Source organism: Ischnura elegans, chromosome 10, assembly GCF_921293095.1.
Source record: "Ischnura elegans chromosome 10, ioIscEleg1.1, whole genome shotgun sequence".
In the NCBI taxonomy this organism is placed as follows: domain Eukaryota; kingdom Metazoa; phylum Arthropoda; class Insecta; order Odonata; family Coenagrionidae; genus Ischnura; species Ischnura elegans.
The window spans coordinates 4861446-4887665 of NC_060255.1; the positions used below are offsets into that span (position 1 = coordinate 4861446).

Genomic DNA, 26220 nt, shown 5'->3' on the forward strand with positions numbered 1-26220 from the left:
TGTCTTAAACAGTTCCACAGGCACAATTGAAATGAATTAAACTCTAGTAATATGTCGAAATTTGAAGTAATATATTTATCCAAATTGCAAGGAAGAGCCCTGAGTAAAGGCATTTGCACAACTGTATTAAAAATTACATACTACATAAATGAATGATGTTATATTTGATCCTTTCAAATTCTCATGAAAAAAAGTAATTGTTCTACATGCTCAGGCAGCCGGTTTTGACGTCTACGTGTGACAATATTACTTCCAGCAGAAAATTGCCTTTCGCTACACACTTGCGTGTCTACATAAGTACATACTTTCTTGCCAAAATTGCAAGATTCGTGAACCTTGGGAATTCTTATTGAAAATTATATCAACGATTTTTCTTCTTTAATCTTCATGGAATTTAAGTGGACAAAGCGAACGAACTATAGAACTTAGTTCTAGCTTTGTGGACCAAACATTTTTCTCTTTATTTCTGACTTCGTTTAATCAACCTTAGCAACTCTTTCTTGTAAGTTCAAGAAGAAAACTAAATGTAACAAAGGTATTTGGCGCCCACGTTTACTACTATAGTGCATACAACAACCTGATACTCCCAGGCTAAGGCATTATAATGACTTATCAACTTTAAAAACGATATTATTATATGGTCTTGCTTCCTGTCGGCAGATTTCTGAACTTACTCTCCTCGACAGCTCTGTAACCGAAACTACTCGACTCGACATTCGTAATACTACTCGAAACGCTCGAGTCGAGTACCAACTACTCGACTCGACTCGGATTTTTGAGTACTCCCATATCCTTATATCTAATAACGATTCAGAGTCGTCTGTAAAAAACAGGAATCAAATTGAAAGCCCATGCCAAAAACCCACCTCCATGTATCCAACGACGCAGTAAGAATTAATTTACGCCATTATTTCCGCCAATCCCTTAAGCAGCTCCGACACAAAATGATGCTGAGGACTAAAACGCCAAACTTTTGAGCATGGGCCGAATATCGGTGTTCAGATTTTTAAAAATGGATTTGCCTTCATCGGCGTCATTATCATCCACTTCGATGAATAACTAGATATTTTCTTTTTGACTTAGACTATCAAAGTCTTCCACCACATTCACTCTGCCTCTTTGGACAGTCTCCTGACCATCCTATTCATGTCTAAAGTGACGTTCCCATTCGCGATTCCAGGCACAATTTCTGATGATATCTGTTTTGCTCAGAACAAATTCCTGGAAGAGATAAAAAGATATCCCTATTTTCTACTATTTCCTTAATTTATAGGCCTCTCCTTATCCAATACCAACCTGCGGTAGTGCAGATAAGCCTATTCCAATAAAATACTTAAATATATGACTGAGGCTCATCTATCATATCCATCCGTATCAAATATTTTTTTTTCGAATTGTGCGGTCAAATATAATCACTTCACCTCTTGGCGATAGCTTACGGAATCCAGGAGCTTGAGTCTTGAATTAAAAATTAACAGTCAAATACTCAGGAATACAAGATATTTCTACAAAATTTCAAGAAATTCCCGAATAAGAAATGATAAACCTTTCTTCCTTATTCCGGTTCGGCACAATAAAAAGAGGTGGCTCAGTCCCGACAGCACACAACCATCAGTAGACAGCCAGCTGATCGCACGCCTCTATTCCTCAGAAGGATCACTCTTCAGGTAAGTTGTCAGTAGAACTTTTAGTCATTGCTACAAGTATTATAAAACAGGTAAAAAATTCTACAAGGCCACTACCGTAGATTCCGATTACTTTGCCACCGACTCGCTTGGGACAAATTCCCGATTCCCACCCCGTGGACTCGGGTTCCAATCCCGGCGGTGACAGGGAATTTTCAGGCTGCCCGATCCCTGCTTGAATGTTATGAGGAGGACATTTCATGTGCAACACTCCGTCCGTCGGATGGGACGTTAAGGCGTGGTCCCCTTGGCGCCTTTTGTTTAGAGCAGGCTAATACCGACGCCGGGTTTCTCTCCACCCTTCCTTCCATACTTATCACTATGGCGCAAATGACTGCAGCTGTCGGTCGCCTCCTCCAAAAACTACTATGCATTACTACTAATCTCCATGAATGAAACCAAACTGAAGAGTTACCTTTACTTATCTCCGTCTAAGTATTTGGAACTAAAAGCCGCTTAAACGCTCACGGGTCGGTGATGTTAGTCCACCTCTAACTTGGACATATTTTTAACATACCAGAAACCACTTTAATACGTCATCCCTCTTCACTGACCTAATCTTTCACTGGAACCAAAATCGCAGTACGATAGATGAACTCTGTAGACGGAATCGAAGGATAAGTTTTTTAAAGAATTAAATCTTACACATTCAGCCATTCTCTCGTAAGTTTAAAGAAAGAAAAATATAAAGCTGCCGCCCTCTTTTTGTAAGTTGTTGATGTCATGAGAAATTCATCCCATATCGTTCAGAGAGAAGAAAGGAACCTATCGGCCGAATGTAACGACAACAAACCACACGATGCTCATGAACAAGACCGATTAGTTCGCGGACACGAGGTGAAAGGTCGGAGAGGACTTGTGACATCATCAACTTATCGGCGAAAGGGTTAAAAACCGTCGCTTTTTCTCGGAAAGCAGCTCGAAAGATAGGCGTGATATAGGCGCTCGAAAGATAATAGTCGTGAAATGGAAAATTACAGGTCTCTTAATTTTTCTAACAATAAGTCATTGTACGGAGAAGCCGGTTAGAATTATATGGAAAAGAGCCGAAAAGTTACTAAATGTGGAAAAAAATTACTACCTCCGTGTCTCGAACCTTGGTCTTTCAAAACTATAAAGCGGTACGCTATCGCTAGGCTAAATCACTTTCACGAAATCTTCTTGTAAGTGGTAAAGCATGGCAGAGCATTCTAACAAAGGCCGTGAAGTGAATAACTTTTCGCTGGATTCGTGCGTGGGTCTAATGTCGGGAGAGCTAAAATGAAAAAATAATAAATTATATTTTCTTCAGCAGCTACTTACTATTACACCTCTCTATCAGTAAAAGTACCGGTAAATACATCAATCTCAAGTAAAAAATGTACAATTTAACAATCATTCTTTCAATTATGTATTTTCATAAACCGTATTCAATTTCCCCAGCGCATAGCACAATATCAACACATGTGGAAGGACGAACACCAAGTTTTTACGTGCCAAATGTATGATAAAAAACGCGAATAAAAGTGCGCTGAGCATTACATTGAAGTAGCAACATATAACCTGGAAAGACACCAAACAAGTATGATCACATACGGTAATCTTTAGCGAAAGAAAGAGACGTTCAACTAACGGAAGTAGGACAGAAAAATAACCCCACTGCATTCATATCGAGCAATCTTTAGTTTGTTCGTATTTACCGATTTAATCAGGACGGGGATAGATGCATATAGATTGATAGATATGCGACAAGCGAATAAATTCGAATCCGTTTAAAAATAAATGCAAACAAATGGAGAAACAAGGAGACAAAACACAAACATAAGAAGTTGGTGGCGCGGAAATGAAATAATGGCCGGAAACGCATGAAACAGATTTTATCTCGAACGGGAATCAAACCACGGACCTTGTATCTCTTTGTTCCTCCGCCAAATTGTATCATATGTTCGCTTCTGGCAACCTGGGTGATTGAGTATTTTCCACATAGTTATACATATATGCGATATCAAATGCCTATTAAGAGTTGGGTTATTATAGTTATTGAGAAGGCTCACTTGAACATAAGTAAGAATGGGTATTTATTAAAATTTTATTCATATATTTCAGGTAAACCTCACGACCACTGAAAAAAGAGGAGAAAATGGCAGGTAAGATTGCATTAAAAAATTTCCCATTGAAATATTAAAGATTGTAAAAACGTACACATTCGCTAATGGTAGCTTCCTGAAAAAAATTCTATTTACTTCATTGCGAAAGTATTCATAAATGGGGCAATATCGTAACGGCATTCAAAATATTAAAAACCATTGACGTGGGCAAAGTGTGGATGAATACTCCACGGTCTATAATGTACAGGCGTAACTTTTTTACTAACCGTATACTCGCAGTTCTAAAATTTAAATCAAGAATGTCTCTCAGGCTTTCCACCGTGTGAGGCACTCCATTTCTGCCGACGTTTCGATGAAATTCTCGTTCATCATCCACAGGGCAGGTTGTAGTGGCCCCAGTGTCGGGCTACGGACCGAAGGGTCTCGGGTTCGTATTTCGGGAGAAACCTTCAAACGCCCCCAGATAAACGGCCTCGAAGTGCGGGGCGGCCCAGAGAATACAAATGAAATTATCCCCCAACTCTGATCGTGTGAACTTCACACGTTTGTGGATAACTTCGGCTTGAGCCCTACCCCCACCTATTCAATCCAACAATAACGAACTCCGTGACATCAAGGCGATGACGTCAGCGTGGCCCTCCTCCGCCAGGAACAATCGAAGGGATGATGTAGTAATCACTCGATTTAAGGCAAGGCACCCCCTTTCCCTTTCGACTCAAGCCTTTCTCTTTACCGAAGAGAACCAAGCACCACAGTGTGATGAGTGCTGGTGCCCTTTTATTTTTCAGACAGTTTTTGACATACACCGTGACGCGCGAAGGCGGTTTAATGTATGGAAAGACCTTGAACCCCTTCTGAGAGACCACCCTACTAATTTAAATAATACCATTATTTCTCAAGGAAATAAGTCTTTTCAATAAAAATAGAAAATTACTGCCCATTTTATGCATTTAAAGTGTACAGTACCCATATTATTATTCTACAACTGTAATATATTTTTAATAAAATGATCGGGTAGCGGTGCAAAAAGACCTTGCAGTCGACGAACCTCAATTCTACCTATCTACCATTCATTTCAACACATCGGTTGAATCATCATAAGTACGCCAACGATAATGCGGCCCAGATATGTACAAATTAATTTGCAGGAGGAAACTAACATAATATCCTTTGAATATTCTTTGCACATGGATTACCAAACTGATGACGACATCAACCCTTTCTTCCAGGTTTGAAGGTTAGTAGCGTGGATTTCCGTATCGTTCAGAACGCCGCGGAGCATGTAACAAGTCGCTACGAGCTAGTTCACCAGTCTAACCCAAGCCCTGTTCTTCGTCGCGGACGAAGCTTCACGCTACAAATAAACTTCCAGGACGGGATCTACGATCCAACCACTCATGGACTTAGCATCGTCTTCGATCACTGTGAGTATTGCTCGTCCAAAACTCCTTTGCTTAACAATCTTATACCCCAGTAACAATCTAATTCCCGGAACAATGGAAGAGGGCAAATGTCACACCAATTTTAAAATCTGGCCCCAAAGGAATCATTGAAAATTATCGTCCGATTTCCATTCTACCTTTACTGTCCATTATTTTTTAGAGAATCATTCATAGTCGTCTTCTTCACTTCTCCCTTCCCTACATTTCCCCCCATCAGCATGGTTTCCTTCCCGGCGGGTCGTGTCTCTCTAACCTTGCGGTACTGCACCACCATATTACCAACTCTTTCGAGTCTAACTCACAGCTCGATGTTTGCTACGTAGACTTCTCCAAAGCCTTCTACACCGTTAACCATACATTACTAATACATAAACTTAAACACCATTGCAATATACATTCAAAGTTTCTATCTCTGATCAACAGCTTCCTCAGTTCAAGTTACCTACGGGTATTGATTGACGGCATCTCATCCTCATACTTACGAGTTAAATCTGGTGTACCGCAGGGAAGCGTCCTTGGTCCCCTCCTATTCGCACTCTTCTTAAGACGATATTACTGATGGCATTAGCCCTTTTGGCTGCAATTTTCTGCTGTACGCGGACGATTGCAAGATTTTCAAAAAGGTGGATCGCCCCACCGACTCACATTCCCTTCAATCTGCACTCAATTTTATCTCCGAGTGGTGCTCTACTTGGCTGATGCGGGTCAATCCCTCTAAATCGGCGATCATGACATTCACTTTAAAAAACAATCCCCTGAAACACTCTTACAGCCTTTTAAATAAGCCTATCCCTCTTGTAACCTCACACTGCGACCTAGGTGTGATCTTAGATGACAAATTTAAATTTCAGGATCATATTTCGATGATCGTGAAAAGAGCAATGGCCATTGTTATGGTATGCTATATCGACTAACTGATCTTCACGACCCTACCGCTTTAAGAACAGTTTTCTTTTTTTTTAGAGAATTCTGAGAGATTCCCAGAGTCTGAGAGAATTCTGACACAGAATTGAGATCACGCCCTTAAGATGATAGTCAAGACATCTGTTGAAATATCGGCCACTTTAGAAATCCCACTTCTTGTGAAGGCAGAGGGTTTTCGCAAGATAATACATTGTTATTATTCACTGGTGAGATTGAGAAAAAGACTGGTCTTTCTCAGAATCTTCCCTGATAAATCCGATTTTTGTCTAACACTCTCTTAACCCGGCAACGCCTGAATTAAAAAGTTTCTGCGATTTTTGTGGTGATAATGTATCTAAATATCAATGAAATTCGGAGTCATTAGGTACAACATTTATTCTTTTACCATTAATAATTACGCCTTATGGTAAGTTACCACTTATAGCGGTACCATGTGGTACAGTTAAAATTTTTTGCACCATTACATCCCAAATATTAGGCTCACATCGAATAACCATACTTTATATGAGATGTACATGTTATAACAACCATAATTTCATAATAAAACCTCTTTATTTACAGTACATAAGGCGTAAGTTAAGAAAATCGAAATGCTTGGTCTAAAAATTCCGTTTATTTGGGCTAGTTGATAATTCACAAATTTCAAACGGCTGTAAATGCGTTAATTACGGCTTAAAAATGCCAAACGCTTCGGAAAAATGTTATTTAAAATATTATTATCAATTCGAAACTATCAAAAACCCTAATAAATTACGATGAATGACAAAAAAGTAACATTTAGCACTGCACTACCAGCCGGTACCATTCGGTACCGCCAGGCGTTAACGGGTTAAAGTAATATGGCTTTAAGAGAGCCGAGAAAGATAATTGAAAATAAACGTAAACACGCTGATCAAAATCATAGAAAAGTCAATTAAATGTATGCAAAATGAACACAAATAATCTTTTAAGCAATGCTGGGGAACGTTGACTATGGACCAATCCACTTAGGTTAACGACAATAAAGACAGAGATTTAAATCAATTTTCCTCAGACAGCTTGAAGATTTTCCCTGAGACCTCCCTGTCAAGTGCCGTTGCTGACACTGTGCTCATTGCTTATTCAACACAATGGTCTCATTAAAACATTTATCAATTTTGCACGAGAATGTCACATCGAACGCGTGTTTAGCGTAAACTGAGTATTTGGTACCTCGATACTATTTCTTGTTATAATAAAGTTTAAGAGTATTTGGAGAAAAATGTTTTCCCTTTCCAGACAAAGCGAGAGTTCCCAACAGAGAAGACGGCACACAAGTCGAAGTCATCCTCGACGACACAAACTCGCGCTGGAAGGCTATGACGAAAGAGAGACACGGACACCACATAGTGGTTGAGGTAGGTACTTCCTGATGTGCACCAAATTTCTGGTCAAGGACACGGGGGGGGGGGGTAATTAGGGTGGTTCGCAGAGCCATTGTCTTCTCGGTGGGAATCGTGATACTCTGCAAAGCTACTGCTAACGAGTGCCAACATTACGATTGCTTCCTTCAAAGCGATTAATAACTAATGATCGCTTTCTTGTTTCAAAGTTTTGAAATTTTGACATAAAATAATAAAATTGAAGGATGGTTATATTTCACGGTCAGAGTGACCATATCTTAGGGTAAAGAGGTATCACCAATGATGAATATTGCCGTTACATAGGCCAGGTTGTAAAAGGTTATAAATATTGTAAAGGATGTAAAAGAGAATAAATACTTTGCTATGAAAAGGTTAGCGGATAGGAGAGAGAAATGGAGAGTTGCGTCAAACCAATCTCAGGATTGTTGACTAATGATCATGATGATCTTCGTTACAGCTGAATTGCGGCAGTTTTATGCTCATTTGCTCAGTTACTTTTTTTCTGTCAAGATGCCATATTTTTAGGGATGTCAGTTTTGATGAGTATTCACAATAAAAGGACGAAGTGGCACTTGCTTGCCCATTTCGTCTTGATGGTTGTATACCGTTCCCCAATTCCCCACCATTGCTCCCCACGAAAGTCACTGTAGTACGCGACGTGTATTATCACCTTTTATTTTATTTCATTTCTGGAGTAAATTATCCGTTGTTTGGTTCTTCCCCTGTCGATTTCAGAGAAGAAATGGCAAAATTATTTGTCGTCATAAGTCACAAGGATAGAAAAGTCTCATTATTACGTCACGGTTGGTACTGAAACCGGAAAAACGTGAAAATCTGTGAAAATTGGCAGGCCAGAAACGGCAAATCAACAAACATCCACTTAAATATGTCTCACCGAGCAATATAAAACGACTATTCATACTCCACTTCAATCAACACTATGACGCTCAGAATATATCGTTACACTCATACCTGCAGCCTTGGGATGCATGGTTTCAATTAATTCAATTTCAGCCCCAATTTCTCACAAAATTCACTAACTCATTAACTGAAGGGTATTCCATTTGAGGGTTTCTTAGCGTCTTGCATGAATTCTTAGTTCAGCTTATTATTCATAGAAACCCAAGTCACGTGATCTAAAAAAGAAGCGGTATAAGTCAAAGTTATCCTTTCAAGAAATCCCCAACTTCTTACATGATAAAAATAAATTCATTATTCATTCATTATTTCCCAAACTAACTGCTTAAGTACGTCCAAGCCTAACCTTTTCTATAATTACAATCCGCAATATTTTTTGTTCACTTCCTCGCGTTCCCTTTCTCTAATATCACCAAAAGCTTGAAAAACTGCCAACTAAAGCAAAGCAAGCATTTCACCGAAGATTTCTCTGGTTTTAAACCGGGAGAACACTTCTATATTTCCTTCCAACGTTGCGGAGAACGAGGAAACTTTTACCCATCGAAACGTTGAAAAAAATATAAGGAAATCCTTACCCAGCGTGTAACAAGAGAAATTTTCAGATTTTGACGCGAGAAAAGCAAGAATTGGACCATTACAAATATGACTTTGAGGCCATGAGAGCGACTGCGCCTACCGTTACTAATTTAATGCAGACAATATTAGAAATATTGACACAGTGCGGTAACTTTGATTCCACTGGTGTATAACGCGTTTTCGCTAACGATATTACTACATAGGCACTACAAAGTATTACAATTTTTATTTCGTCCATCTTTTGTCCAGGTTCAGACCCCGTCCGATACACTCATTGGCTTATGGTACGTCAAATTCCTAACATGGCATCAGGGAGCATTGCAGCACACGCATGATTATCCAGGAGGGGTATACTTATTATTCCACCCATGGAACTCAGGTAAGACCTACACTCGCACTCTAAATCCATTACAATTACCGACCGCCGGAAATATTTCTGAGAAATAAAGTACTGTATTATTGCATTCCGTACTATATTGAATATTTAGTGAGGCGGATCATCTCAGGTTCAATAATTTATCCCATTTAAAACGACTATCTAACCCAAACGTCGTTACGCGAATTTCCGAAGTAAAAATATCATTCTTGCTTTCAAGCTTCTGTTTACAACCCTTTCCATTATATACATAATAAATAAATCTATATTGGACAAAATGTTTCTACACCAAACGTACCAACCTGCACTGATTCCTTCCAAAGTTGACACTTTCAATGTCCTTAGTGAGTAGAGAAAAAATCCCAATCCGAAGAACATTACGACGTCTAACAACAAAGTTATAGGAAGCCAAAAATGGTAAGTTTTGTGGACTTTCAGCGAGTCTATCCATATCAAAACGCCTACAATTCTTATTTTTTGGAGAAGTACACCATTAACTATACTTTTTGATATGGTAAGAGAGACATAGAGATGTAAACTGTCAATGAACTGAAATAAAACTGTTTGAATGAATTTTCCAAACCAAAAGTCATCGACTTTAACCTTCAATAATGATCATGGCAAAATTCTCTAGATCAATTTCCATGGAAACAAATGTATTTTATTTCTCTGCGGATATTTTTTATCTTCTGTAAATACAAGAAGGGTAAATTAACCTAAAAATAATACACAACAACTTTTTCTCAACTATTAAAAGTTGCGGTCTTAAATCAGGATCTCAGATCAGTATTTAAGCACAAAATCGGATAGTAATCACTACTGCTGCCGGGGGCCTATAAATTTAATTTTTTTTCGAACAACCAAGCGCAAAAGAAACTCCTACGGAGACATAGCCATAACGACTACGGCCGATTCCGTGAAGACCCAACGATGACCACAAATTTTAGCATTATGCGAACGAAACGAACTTCTCGGCTAATGTCAAGACATACATGAATTTCCGATGCAACGGTCTACCAGATACCAGTTTAATCATGCAACCCGCATACAGCCCAGCATAAGCATTCAGCGAAGCAAATGATTGGCCACCCATCCGATTGTTGACTGTCGTGCACGCCATAGCGAGGAGAATCCTGTTCGGCAAACTTAATCATTTCTTTCGTTTCAGCCGATCAAGTTTCCATGCAAAATCAGAAACTTCTAGATGAGTATGTGTACAAGGACATTGGCAAGGTCTACCAGAAGAAAGGGGAGAATGTGGTGGGTGATCCATGGATATACGGTCAATTCGATGAAGTGGCACTTACTGCCTCAATCAAGATGCTGTACTACAGCGGACTGATGGCACACGAATTCAAGGATCCGGTCAAACTGGCCCGAGCGGTGACACACATGGTAAGGCATTACTTTGACCCCGCATTAACACAATTCGATTGGTGAATGTTGAAGAGAAAATTTCCCTCAAGTTACCTTCATAACGTTTCATTTCCACCCTTTAACACTCAATGTTTTGTGAACAGTGTAGGCAGGCAACCCAACTGTTGGATCTTTGATAATAATATTAAATTTTCACTTGGGTAGTAATAGTGAAGTTCTTGAAATCCAAAGAATTTGGCGGCATTGTAGTATTTTTAGAGGAACTACTTGTCTAATCGATAAGGTTTTCTTTCAGAAAACATTTTCCTAATTGTTGAATACACACACGCCAGGTCAAGGTGATGCTTACATATAAGCGCCAATCGGTTACAATGATACTATCTATATGGATTTTTGAATTTATATTTAAATTGAAGATAGATTTTGAAGCGAAGTTAATTATGTCTAATTACTGTAAGTTTGATTGCCGATAGAATGGGTATAAGTAGATAAATCACTGTAGAGTAAATGGGTTGTCTCCCTTTTTCTGATAACAGTTTAGTACAGAATACGTTCGTCATTGGGGCTATACGAGAGTATCCCCCCTTGAAACCTGCAAAACTATTGCTATAACTCCCCCGTAACATAGGGTAAGGCGTATTATTATATCGGAACCCCGACCCCGATTGCCTTCCCAAATTCCAGCCTTGATTGAGGGACAGCGAATACAAGAAGTCCGCACTGACGGCGAAGAAATTATGCGCACTGGATTTTGGAGAAGAATAATTAACCTATAAGGGTAAAAGAGGGCCTAATGATAGCAAAATTTTACTTTTTCACCTCTGCGTTATTTTTTACCATACGCTACTTTTAAAACCTCATTTTAGTATTTTTATCAGGGTTGCAAAAAGGAGGCCATTTTTGAGGGTGTTAAGCGAAGACTAAAGTAATTTTAATGTACACTAATTTTAGTACTATTAAGACATACAAAATTGGCATACATGACATAAATTTCAATCACATGTCTTATGCATATATGGAGCTGCTATCTATTTTGTGCACTGCTGGAAAAAAATGAACTGGTGCGTGGAAAAGTACAACCTTGGTATCGTTGATAATTAATTAACTATCAGTGATATTACGGTAATTAATAAGCGATTATATATAATACGGTGTTTCCGCTTCGTCACGACTTTTCAATTGTTTATAACAATTAGCGGGAGAAGATCGACTGCGAAAAATACTCACTTCGGGCAGCACAACATATATCGATGCAATTAAAACCTAACACGCCATGCCGTTTCATACCCGTGACGCCGTGGAGACGCAGTTTACAACGGTATCTACCAAAAGCAAAACTCTAGCCGCCCGTTCTTTTTCGATATCATTTGACAAAAAATGGAATCAGCTCTTGTTAAGTTAAGTTGCAAATTACACCATAAAGGCAACGATATTTATCTTACCAGGGCAAACATGCGTTTCATATTTTGAATTTGATGGTTGGCGAGGAGAGACAGCTTTTAGATGCGGTACAGAGGAGACAAAATGTATAGATGGGAGGAGTACTTAGCGGATAGGAGATGTTGAAAATGGTATTAGAGGGTAGAATGCTAGGGAAACGAGGGAGGGGAATGAAAATAATAGGATTTTTAGATAGATTGAAAGGGAGTAGGACTAACAGTGAATTGAAGAAGGCAGCGCTGGAAGGAAAGGGAGGCTCACAAATCACTTTTTTAGTACACCATGGAAACCTACCATAATCGGTAGAATATTGTAATAATAACAATCCCAAAACGATGCACAATTGAGCCAAGAAAATTACGGTGCAGTCCATTTTTTGTGCGACACTTTCGTTTTCAGTTGCTCGTGTCCTAGATGGAATGCGCTCAAATTTTCTGCACCGACAGCAGAGTCACAGCTTCACAGCCTTCTGGAGTGTAGCCTCACAAGGTTCACTTTTCATTGAATTCCACTAAGCCACCACCATTCATAAATTCATTGGAAAACAAAAAAAATTCTCCAACGAATCAAACGTGACAACACTACATTTTTTTCATCCAAGGCCAATGGAAAGGAAAACCCAAAAGGAGTCCTAGAAGGAGCTTGGAAGGAAGTCTTCGAGCCCGGCACCATTGAGCCGAAGGAGTGGACCTCCAGTCTGGATATTCTAAGGAAGTACTTGGATGATGACGCACCGGTGCAATACGGACAGTGCTGGGTGTTTGCAGCCATAGTGACAACGGGTAAGTCATCATCAGCTGCTTTTCTTCCCTCCACTGTCAGATTCCAAACACCAAAGTCGTCCCCACCCCACTCTTGTCATGGCACTCCGTCCCTTCAGTTTCACTCTAGCTTCTTCTCACTGCATCGGTCATCTATCCAACGAGTTGATCGATGGGTTTCTCTTCTTAATATAATAATCCTCCAAAACCGTTGGCACATTTATGGCTGATGCCGGATTTCGCCATTTAGTGGGCACTCGTCGCTTCTATAGCGGCGAGGGTGTACCCCGTCCCTCCCTTCCAACCCTATCCCTATCCCAGAGGCGTCGTCGGGCTCCTATCGCGGCGGTGCCTCTTTCCTTGTTCCTCCCCATCCAAACCCCTCCCCGGCAGCGCGGGCATGTAAGTTTCGGACTTGGTTCCCGGCCCCGGTGCGTTGTAACCCTCAGAGGACCCAGATAGGTGTCCTGATTCTCTGCATCACTCATCTCCAGCCTTCTTCTTCTCTTTTTTCCTTCCACTGTTCCCTCTACCGCAGTATTTTAAATCCCTATCCCTCTCAAAATATGCCCAATCCATTTCCCCCTTCCATTTAGTACAGTCCTTAATGGTGTTTTTTTCTCCCAAATTCTTTATCCAGCGCCTCCTCAGTCCTCACTTCATCCACCCACTTCAATATCTCGCCACACCCACATCTGAAAAGCATTTATCCTTTCCCGATCTCTTCTTTCCAAATTCTACGTTTCACACCCAAATAACATAGCACTAGCATTTCACCATTCTCTTCCTCAGCCCTATTTTGGAACGGGTAAGTATCAAACTACATACTCACAAAATAAATTATTAAAATACATGCATATTTTAAGAGCGTAAATAACCCATAAATTGCAATCGAACAGAAATCGATAACATCCGGTATACAATGTTGAACTTCGGTTAAAACAGAAAATAGTGGGTATTAGCAGATATAATCACAACGGTTAAATATTTAAACAGTTAAAAATTATTTAATTTATCAATAAAAACCCATATTATTTAAAAAGCGCAAATATTTCATAGTTAATATTTGAACAAAAATCAGTTATCGCTGGTTAGCTAGGCAGAACTTGGAATGACACATAAATGTACTAGGAAGGCTACAATAGAGACAACGAGAGGATATTAAACAATTTTAAGACGTAAATAATAACTTCAATCGCATATTACATTGAAACGTAAATAATCCATTATTAGTAAGTATTCGAACAGAAATCGGTGGTCTCTATCGGGGCTACGTTGAACTTCGGTTGAAACAGAAATTTTCAGAATACCTTCCTTCCCCTCAGAGGTTGGTCGGAACTTTTAATAATTAAAATTCATTCATTTTGACCAAGAATTGGCCACAAGAAATCAGATTCGTTTAGACTAATGAAAGAATTAGGGCTGAAGTTTTTTTTTCGCCGTAACTTTTCTTTCTCTTCCACCTCCTGAATTTGTTTCATCAATTCGATTTCGCATCTGGTCTCCATTGCCGATTCAATAGGCAATAAAACGGACGTTTTTTTTTCAACTTTCAAAGAAATTCACGGTTGCTAGACGACATGATTCTATGAGGTCTAAATATCTCTGGTTTGCTTATGAAATAGTTAGAGGCTTGACGTGGTGAAAATGCGATATATCCATGGTAAGATATAAACTTAAAATGTAATTTCCACTTTTTAATATAAAAAACTTACCTAGACTTCGTGCAATAACACATTGGTGTTTGTAGTGCCACATTATAAATGAGATAGAAGGTGGAAACCATGATCTGCATGGGATTTTTATATTTAACTGAGGAAATTACCTTATATAATTTATATTTTATCGAGGGCTACTTTATAATATTCCGTTTGCTCACCCAATGACACCCCACTAATTCATTTTCTCTTTCTGTTCACCAATAAGTGTGTCGTTCTTTGGGATTGGCCTGCCGCAACGTGACGATGATCACCAGTCCCCACGACTACGACGACGACATGGCCGCATCACAATTCTTCGACAAAAACAACGTCAAGGGCAAACATCCCATTTACGCCCCTGGCACCGACCAGGAATGGACCTTCCACGCCTGGAACGAAGTGTGGATGGCCCGGCCCGAATTACCACACATCTACAGCGGATGGCAAGCCATAGATGGGACACCACAATCCAAAAGCGAAGGTAATACATGTAGTATTAAAATACCATATTGATCTAATCTAATAATTACAGTTCAGCGCTCCCAAATCATGCTAATAAATGCATGTCCATTGCTAAACTCTACATCTACATCAACATGATACCTTCCGCGTCACATCTATGGTGTTTGGCAGGGGTTAGCTGTCACCAACAATTCATTCTGCTACTTACCGCAGTGGTTGATCTACATGTATCACTAAAATCATGCAAGAAAAGATATATACCAACTGGCAGGGATGTGCGAGTAGTAATTTTTGATCTCGAGTCGAGTCGAGTATGGTAATTTTTGAACCAGGAAATATAACTATGCATGCACCAACATATTTTCATTTTTCCAATCCCCTTGTAAATTTTCTATTCTGAATGCTTCGTTTGATTTAAATAGGAAAAGATAATGAGGAACGTTGATGGTAATTACGTCAGAATCAGTAGATGAACGAAAATTCATGGATTCAATTCAAAACTGCTAGGAAGAACCCTCAGTAATAGTATTTGCACAATTGTATCAAAATTTTATAAGTAAATATCAATATTTAATCCTTTCAAATTCTCATGCAGAAAGAATATAGTCATTCGTAATGCTCCCCGTAACACACGAGTTGAGTACCAACAACTCGACTAGATTCGAATATTCGAGTACTCGTACATCTTGCTAATACTGCTTCCTGGCCTTCTCTCATCTTGCCCCTTCTTTCTCCTGCTTCCATAGTTAGCATATATTATTGCTTAATTCCTTGTTAAAAAATTTCTTGCAACGAATGATGACTTAGAGGCGACACAAACTGGGTGATAAATAAAGCTGTGAACAAGTCCTCCGTGTATTTTTTTTCAACTACCAACAAGAATTTTTTATAAAAACCTTATCCAAGAAAGACAGAAATAGCAGTAATACAGTAATGCAAAACGATGAATATAAAATTAGTTTTTCAGGCGTATCTTTATGGAATCTACTTGTCAAGAAATATAATCGCAAAAGTCATTCTCTTGATCTCAGGAACATATAATATAAATAATTTATGAATTGGATATAGGAAGAGTAACCCTCACTAAATATACCTTTGTAATGAATCATTCGATTGGTTAATTTTACTTTAATCTATTCTTAATTATATTTTTACACAAGATATTGTATTTCTTTCTATGAACTCCAGGCCTATTTCAATGTGGCCCAGCCCCTCTAGAGGCCATTAAGAGGGGCGAAATTGATATTCCCTACGATATCCAAACTTTTGTCGTGGCTTCCAATGCAGACCTGGTGCGCTGGAGGGAGTTCGATGGCGAGTTTCGACTGATCGAATCGGAAACCAGCAGGTGAGTAGCCGCTTGAACCTTGTTTAAAGAAAGGTAATTATGTATTTTAGGAGTGGATGCCGAATTGGATATCCTCCAAGTAATCATTGAATGATCTTTATCTCGAACATGTTGTATTCACGCCGTAGAGTTTCCATTTCATTGACGAGGATAAAAACTCCTCCTATGCCGGGAATAGAATTTCGGACCAATAGCTTTCCGGCCCCCTTCGCAGAAAACAAATCTATGCAAGTTCTTTAATTCATCATAAGTTTACGAAGGTTGATTGTGCAAGGGGTAACATACTTGCTATCAAAGCATAGCCGATTGTACCCAATTGCTATCATGTACCAATACATACATGCATAATACTATCCTTATATTCCACACATCTCTACACATCTCCGTAGAGAAAACGAATTTAGCGTCACTTTAAACATTGTTATATATCATGGCAAACCCATAGTTATCAAGATTACATTTCTGTACACTGTCCACTAACTATAACGACTCATCATTTATATTGCAACGAAAATAGATATTTGTGCATACCGTTTCCCAAACTTCCATTACTGGAACTGATATACTGTATGTATACATGCACGGAAGAAAATATAGAATTATATACTATAAAATTATATAATATAAAATTACTATTATTGTATGAGAAAAGCAGCGACCAAGAGCTATGCTAAAATTTAGATATTAAAGACTGCACCGGCGGAATACAATAACAAAATTTATAACCCCTTTCCTGGGTAACAGATAATAGTTATACAGTGAATAGCAAACAAAATTTAACCGATTACTTTTCAGGTATGGAGTAGCTGCCTACACGAAGAAACCGCATACATTCGACCCTCATAGTGAGTCAGATGTAGAGGACGTTATTCACAATTACAAGTTCCCCGAAGGTAAGCTTTTAAAATTTGCAGCACAAAAAGATGTTACTATCGTTATAAGTTGCGAAATAAGGCATCTTCTACTGCCTACCCTGTTGAACGCTGTAAATGTGTTGTACACGTATTTTGAAAACCCCATACTTGTACTTATTAATTTTTAATGGCTTCAGGATTTAATTGAACCTTTGATATTTTTTCAATATCCACGTTAGTTAAGGACATAAAATAAATTTATTTCTAGCACTGACCTAGGTAGGTGTGCACTTTGGGATAAACCATTTTCAAGATCACTGCACAAGTAATTATTAAACTGAAATTTATATTTGCCATAAATGCTAACCTGAGGACATATTTATAATTTTATGGACATGTAGTAGGGTAGATTTCCTGGATCCGTCCGCGTTGTCATTTTGATGGCGACGTTTCACATACAGTGCCGTAAACGTCCTTAGGCCAAGCTAAACTTCAGCCTGGCCTGAGGAGACCTATAGCCCACGCGGACGAACAAGGAAATCTGCCCTACAACTGGACGCCACGGAAACTTACATCAGAAACTTATGAACATGATGTTAACCAATTATGAGTTTTACATACATTTCCGTTGCAGAGGCGAAGTCAAAACTCACAGATATTCGACAGTTGACCACCAGATTAACAGGGCGAGAGGAGAATTTTAGTCTGATTATAAATTTGCATGTTCCACTTCCTTGAAAAAATCCCTTTCGGATTGGGTTGGATTTCCGTCCATGTAAAGGACAGATTTTCCTCATAATTCCAGTCTGCACTCGAAAATCTTCGTTTCTGAACAAGTTTCCAAAGAATACGTAATAGCCGTGGGGAATAAGCGAATCCATTCGATATCCCTCAAACCTTTGGCAATTACACAGACCAGAAAGCAAGGAAAAACAACAAGTTTTCGTCATTTTCCAATACATTTGAGACTGAATGAGATTAATACTGGGTGTTTAAGGAAGTGCCTCGCATATACTTTTCATTTCCAAAGTTTCCTATACATGGCCTATGCATAATTCGTTGTAAAAAGTTGTGGTACATAAAGTTGTTTTCCATTTATATTCAGCAGCAAGGGGACTACATAAAGCAAGCCCCAGTTCGTCCTGTGTACAGTTACAAATGTGAACACTTGGCACGCATTGCAATCTGTTTTCATAAATGTCCCATAATGCAGAGCGACACATTCATACTCAATATTTGCAATTGAGGATTCGCCAGAAAAACAATTGAAAAAAATATGAATTCGACAGAGTACATCACCACGAACGTAAATCAGGGTTAAGAGCCGTAATTTTAAAAAAATTTCGGAGTAATTTGGGTCACTTTTCAATCAGCAACGCGAGTGACTAAGTCCCATTTTCTTCCCACTTTCGAGTGCTAACTCCACAGATCACTTGGAAACGATCGTCGCGCGCGATCGTTGTTTTTCCCGAGGGCTCCAGTGATTCCCACCATTTTCTTCATCTCTCGGCACGCCGCAGAAACCGTATGGCAGCCAATCAGAACGCATATAGCCGTATAGAGCGATTGCAGCGCCAAAGTTTGACAATCATAGGTACGACATAGGTAAACATGAACGACTAGTTCTGTGAGAACACCGAATAGTGACGGAAAGAGTGATGGAAATAATGCCCGTGTGATTCCAAATAGTGATACATCTCTAGCGATCACTTTTCCGGCCACAAAAAGAGATCGCTCGAGTGGGCACTACAACGGACGATAAAAAATGATCGTGTGATTCAGGCTTAATGTAAGTCCACATGAATGCGCGGTGAGTACACGAAGATGCCAATCGGAGAATCCTCATCCTCTACTGTGATACGTGTTTCTGCGTGTCTGGCCCTCTACGGTAGTAATCAGAATTCACCAAGAAATTTTATCACTAAGCGCCACTGTTCTTATTGATTCGTTTTGCTTCCTCAAGGCTCCCTCAGCGAGAGATTGTTCCTGATGAATGCCGTGGGCAAAAATCCCAAAGCGAGGATTATCTACGGCATCCCGAAGCAGTCTTGGCAGGACAGTTTTTCCATCGTGGCCAATGAAGTGCCATTCGTGGCACTCGGACGGGAAATGCTGATTCCTTTCAGGATAAAGGTTTGTCATGACCACTCCAAAATTATACACTAACATAAGATCAGGCGAAAATAGAAGGGATTACACTACCAAATATTATGTTTCATTTACAATGCAATGGATGTAATAAAGGCTCTCACCAAATGTTACCGTTGAGCGCTGAATATTTTTTTCCCTGTAGCAGTTTGAAGTTTCAACTTGAATTCCGCGCCAAATAAGTATTTCTCGGGCGACGCCATGTTGATGACGTGTGAACCTCATGATATCTGCATTGATTGCATAAGAAGTGCATTGTCGTATACGTTATTTCGAGTATAAATAAATATTACATACCGACTGACCAGCCTTCGCGCAATTATTACCTCGGAGTAGCTTTTCGCCTAGATAAATCGGAAAGCTGATTCCAATCTGATTTCCTCTCTTGTCATCGCTCCTTCCTCATGGAATTGAAAATGTTCCCAACTTATTCTTAGTTTGCCAAAAAATAAACCACCATTAAACATGACGTCCACCCGAAATATCGCCTTTTATGTTAAGTTCGGAATAAATACATAAATAATTGAAGTTAAAGTAAAATTTCAAGCGCAATTTTAAGTCAACTATGCATAAATTTGTTAAATGTATAATACATTCGTCACTTAAATTTTCCTTCAAATCATAGATATACCTCATATTTATATATGTTAATTAATTATTAGTAGCAAAATTGTTGAATTTATCATTTCAACCAATGGGGACGGAATTATTACATTCCGCAAGAAATACGCATTTATTACAAGAAATTGATATCAAATCATATACCTATGAGTAAAACCTCTACGTTCAGCTTTTACTACTATTTGAAAAACAAAATTACATTTTGCACCAAAAAATAAATATTTACCTAATGTATACACAACATTAAAATAACACCAATAATTTAGTGCAACATTCAGCTAAATTTAATAGTAAAATATCATCGACGGCTTTAATTATGCCTAGTTATTAATTACTAGGTATAATTTTGGCATAATTCTATCGACATCAATTCGTCTGCATTGAATTTCTAAAAAAAACAGCGAGGAAGACTTTATTTACATTTTAAACAATTTGCTCTGAAATAATCGGCTTCCTGCTGACTCTAAACAAGATATATTTAGACACATAAGTAGGAAGAGTAATGACACAGTCTCGAACAGACTCTAAGAAATTACTCAAAAAGCGGCTAATAGAACCTACTACATAACCCACAAACAATATATTCTTACCAACGAAATAGATGACCTGAGCATAAAAACACAAGACCACTGGGAGAAGCTACGAGCTCGTAGTTCATGAGCCCATTGGGTGGATGCAGATTGGAATGGTAGCAACAAAGATACTTTCAGGTTTAATATAATCTATGACTTTTCATAATTTCCATTAAATCATGTGTTCAAATGAAACAATAACACATTTTAATGCTTTTAATGTCAACTGTGTAAACCAAAAAGCATTCGTTTTTGCATCGCATTGAAAAAAAAATTATGCACTTTATACGATTGTGGACGAAGTTCGCAGGGAATGTCATGCTCAGCCGAAGGTAAATAAATATGGGAACTTATTTATCTAACAAATAATCTGAATTCTGAATTTTTATTAATATTTTCAGTGAAATAGCACACATATAGCGAGGTATTTCTCAATTTAATGTAAGGTACCTCCTAGTTACATTGTTCTTCGTTCTCGTCGTCACTCGGACTGGAAAGTCAAACATCGCTTTGCAGAACTAAGGAATAAATACTTGTACAGTTATATGTTAACAATTTTTAATAATGAATTTAAACGTATGATGTTCATTCCCGTCGTCAATAAAATCTCACGTCGTGTGACGCGCGGCCTTGATCTCCGTCAATCCATGATGTTTCTCCGGGACAAAATATAACTGCAAAATTAAAACAAAACCAGCACAAAAAATTACGCGCATTGTAAAGAAATCTAAACATTAAAATGCATACTGTTCATTAGGGAAGTATGTTGTAATCACCTTAATCTTACTCTGCTGTCGAAACAGACATTTCCGACGAGTGGTTATCACCTCTAAGAAGCGCTATCCCCATTTTCTTACAATACATAGTTATCATATGTTAAATGGTTGATCACTGACGCTTAGTACCTAGGCATGAAAAGTATGTTTTTTTTTACATTCCAATTCGCAATGTGTCGCCAAAAACCATTGAAGATGTAATATTGATCCGTGAGAGTACTTATGGTGACATTCATTTCATCGGAAGTGAGGGAATTAATACTTGTGAAAATATAAAGAGTAAAATCCGAGGACTAAAGATATTCATACTACACCTCATTTTATGAATATTAACAAAAGAGCAAAAAGAGTACATAACCCAAAATAGCATTCAACAATCATAAAACCGTTTTCTCCACAAGATATAAAGCAGTATGTGAAAGTCGAATATGTAAAAGTAGTATAAGTAAGCAAAGTTGATTTCCTCTGCAATTGAATGAATATATCAACAAAATATAGACGGAATCTTATAGCATTCTCATTGTATCAATGGAAACTTGAAACTTGATTGTTGTCAACCCGATCACTAGGTGTAAAAAAAATCCGCTTTATTTGTTGCGCCCCACTGGTTTCTAACCCCACAACCGACTTCAAAGGCATTCACCGATTGGCTGTTTTTTTACGGCCAAATGATTTTATTCCTTGGCAGCACAATAATCCCCCGAGCATAATAAAATGCTACGAAAAGGCATTAAATTACATTTTCGTTTTACTTTCTTTTACAGAATAGATCCCAAAATGAACGAGTAGTACTGGTATCGATATCAGCAGACAGCATATTCTACAACGGAGCAAAAGGTCATCACATGGGGAAGGTGGAGGACACTCTGACATTGGGGCCTGGACAGGGTAAGTTGCCATTCTTTGACAGCTAAACAGGTATACCTTCCCAGGATATCCACCTGTTCCGACCATCACGATAGCACGAGCATTCCTTTAAAAACCTGCAGGCCGATTCTGGAACTTACAGTCGATTCTTACTTTCAACTAATGTATACGTTAAGTGCGCTTTAAGGCACTCACTTCACAGGAATATTCCAGCACAAACTAACCTGAGGAAAGTCGTTACCGTGACCGCTTTTAAGCAAACAATTTTATTCTGGAACTGGCATTAGCAAACACTCTTGAAGCAATGATATGGTCAAACCAAAATCAAAGTTAGAGTCCAAGAAAATAAGAATTATTTTACCTCCTGAATGTTTTCATATTTCTTACTTCTTCACACGAATTACAACTTTCATAACCTCTTAGAAATGTGGGCCGTCGCCATGAAAATGCATCAGTATCACTTTTTCTTTCCCTTTCAGAGCTGACCATGTCCCTACAGCTGAATCAGCGCGATTACGTTGGAAAACTGGTTGAATACGGTAATGTGAACATATACGCAGTGGTAACCACGGATAGCGCCCATGCATGGGTCAAGGAAATCAAAACCGGATTCAACGTTCCGGCCATAAATTTCCAGGTGAGCTTTAATACCAATGCAAAATAATGATAATATTTTTATTCGTCCGGTATCAATGTTAATCTATACATATACATATAGAATAGGAGGATGTCTGTCTGTTCCATACGGCGGCGGCACGGATTGCTACCAAAGTTAGTACGCATGCGCATCTCATGCTTCCGAAGCCCGTAGTGCTACTTCTGGTCGTCTTTGATGCGTCATTTGCGCCGTTTTCTCATCATCGTTTTTTAAGTCACGACATACAACTTCTGTTGTTGGACATTCCGTCTGGTAGACACACCTCTTGACACTCTCAAAGGGAAAACAACTCAAAGGATTCTTAATTTAATTATTAAGTCTCTTGTTGCGAGCCTTTTTCCTGGGATATGCGTTTATTCGACGTTTTTTTTTCTACGCGCGTACGAACACACATAACTATCAATGTCGTGGAGCGAGGTATAAGCTGATCCTGTGCGCAGTACAAGGAAATCGTTGTTTCCATTGTTTGCTGTTACACATGTATACCATCATCAGACCTGCCCTGTCCAGTTACCGACAAATCCTGCCACGTGACCATGAATTCCAAGCTTCCCTGGGTACTATCCTTCCCGAGGAACCCAGGGCCGCCAGATTATACGCAATTAAGTGTGAAACATCGTCTAACATTCTTCTATTTGCAAATAGATTGAGTCTCTCCTGGTCTTCCGTAATGAAATAAATTTTCGAAAGGGTATCATGGCTAATGGGTGAAGTTGGTGCCTTGGATAATGTGTTGACTTCCCACCCCATGGACCTGGGTTCAAATCCCGAAAGCCGTTTTTTATAAATACGCCGGAACCTTGGTCGAGTGCTGTTCGTGGGAGTACTACCGCAGAATCCTCCGTCCGAATGGACGTTAATTAAGCCGTTATCCCTTTAGTACCTTCTCTTAAGATCAAGCTGCTGCCGACGACGAGTTTACCTCCGCCCTTACCTGCCTACCATTCCACGCAGCCAAAAGGGTAGCCAAAACGGTCGGTCGCCTTCAGCGGCACCGACTCCATGGGGCCTGAGGGGGCCCGAGCCCCCTCAAAAATTCGTTATGGGTGTGAAGAAAAAATGTGTCAGGCTTGCCGACTTTCCCCATAGCGTCCAGATATCGAGATTCGAGTTATCAGGGTTCTAATGTTGATCGCATGACTCTTCTAAAATACTTAAAAAAAAACTTAAAACTCACTGATTATAAAATTTCCCGGGGCAAGATCCTCGGTTTGGCCCCCCCCCCCCAATATTTTTTGCAAGTCGGCGTCCCTGGTCGCCTTCTCCAGATACCTCCTCCCTACCTACGAATATCCCATGAAACCATGATGATGTAATATTACTATGACTTTACTCCAGACACAAATTCGTGAACGGGAAATTGCTGAGTATATTGCATAAGGATAAGTAAAGAAATTTCTTTGGTGCAACTAGCTAAGCTTAACATAAATCAGTAAAACAAGTGTACTCAGTAATATTTTGGAGCAGTGTTAGAGGCCATTACCAGGTGATCAGGGAATTTCACAGCATATTTTAGAGCAGAATGTAGCTTATTATGGGAACGTGGAATGCCTGTGATCAGAGCGCTGGGGTGCCCAGTTCGAATCCCGGGCGAAGTCTTTGAACACCTCCAAATAAATATCCTCGGAGAGCAAGGTGGCCCAGGGAAAGGTGTTCTATCCAGAATGAGTGAAATTTACAAGTCTGTGACTTATTCTGGGTGAGTTCTACGCTAACCTATCGAAACCAACCTTTCAGGTTGAATCACTGGTGAGAAGTGAAACTTAAAATGGTTCTTCAGAGGCTATCTGATTGCATTAGTCACTAACACATTGGCTGTTATTCAACTTGGAATACATCAGGTGGATTCCAAGCAAAAATAGTCTGTCGTTGCAATTTAAAAACAAGTAAGATGTTATGGTAAAAGATCAGACGCTTTTCCGGCGTAGGCTGGTAGTGAAGTTTGCTCGGGTGCTCCAACGGGTAATATCCTCCATGGCTGCCTACGTTTCGAGGTACGGTTCGCACGCCACCCTCAGGGCTGAATGACATTCAGGGCCATCATTCAGCCCTATAGGAGGCTGTATGGCCTTAGACAAGTAGCACAGGTTTTTACATCACCTCGAAAAAAAAAATTGTGTCCAGTTAACCACATTTTAAGCAACTAGCGATGGGCCAGAGAGATTGGTACTCGGGATAGTCGGATCGAATACCTCGGATCCAAATAGTATCCGCGGATATTGCCCTTCATCGGATACTTCAGATCCAATTTCGCCGAAGGCATCGGATCTGGAACCGACATTTTAAATTTAAGCTTCAGTGAATGCAGCATCCCATACGAGGGAGTGGAAAGTGTTCCGATTCTACCTTCGCATGCGCCGTTGCACTGTGATGCTTGTCCTACTATTGAACCATTTTGTTTTAAAAGCTCTCGTAGGTGTTATGCGACAGAATTTCAGCTATGGAAATTTTCACGGCAAAATACGACAGGCCAATAGTGTACCTCATATAAAGGGATCGAACAACTATCGGGAGAATCTCAACGCTATACGATAACAACCACGTCATACAAATGTGTATCTACTAATTTATTACATGTATAGATTACATGGTGTGAATTTGTTCTTTCTTCACAGCCACTTGGACATGTCCGGCTGCACCAGAGACACACACTGTGGTTGACGATCAAAAATCCTATGGATGTGGCGCTAACGATGTGCAGATTCCTCTTCTTTGCACCTGGAATTACCGTGGCCCGTGAGAAGGCTTTCAGGTAAGAACAGTTCAAATGATTTTTCAAGAATTAAAAACCTGAAAGCAGGCACCATATAATGACCAATGTTTACAAAGATGCAATTTCACAGCCATTTAAATTTCACCTTCATCCTTCGCGTAATTAAAACCAGTAACTGATATTTCTTTCAAATGCTGTTTTCAGGGTGATCCAACCGCAGGAAGAGGTGACCGTGGGAGTGGAATTCACGCCCACCAAGTCAGGCCAACACACCATAACCGCCACATTCAAGTGCAGAGAAACAGTTGACTTCTACGGAAGAATTCAAATCGAAGCCTAGAAAAACGACTTAAAATTAAACTAAATCACTCTCCCATTGTAATAGGAGATAAAGCCAAAATTAAGTCAATTTTCAATTGCCACAAGGCAATGTTTCGACGCATTAAGCTTGTAGGCTAATAATTGATAACAATTCTATATTATGTGGTACATGTATCAGTTAAGAATGAAATAAAGAATTAAATGAAAACTAA

General features: G+C 39.2%; 1 protein-coding gene across 1 annotated transcript; it reads left to right on the top strand.

The window, feature by feature from the left end:
• Positions 1–1614: 1614 nt before the first annotated feature.
• Positions 1615–26220, top strand: LOC124167377 (hemocyte protein-glutamine gamma-glutamyltransferase-like). Its single transcript, XM_046545397.1, has 15 exons — positions 1615–1667; positions 3771–3811; positions 5002–5196; positions 7396–7514; positions 9264–9393; positions 10559–10785; positions 12809–12989; positions 14895–15149; positions 16319–16478; positions 17274–17371; positions 19296–19465; positions 22214–22337; positions 22796–22953; positions 25590–25726; positions 25892–26220. Exons 2-15 carry the CDS (start codon positions 3805–3807, stop codon positions 26025–26027), a joined length of 2097 nt encoding a protein of 698 aa, XP_046401353.1. The 5' UTR covers positions 1615–1667; positions 3771–3804; the 3' UTR covers positions 26028–26220.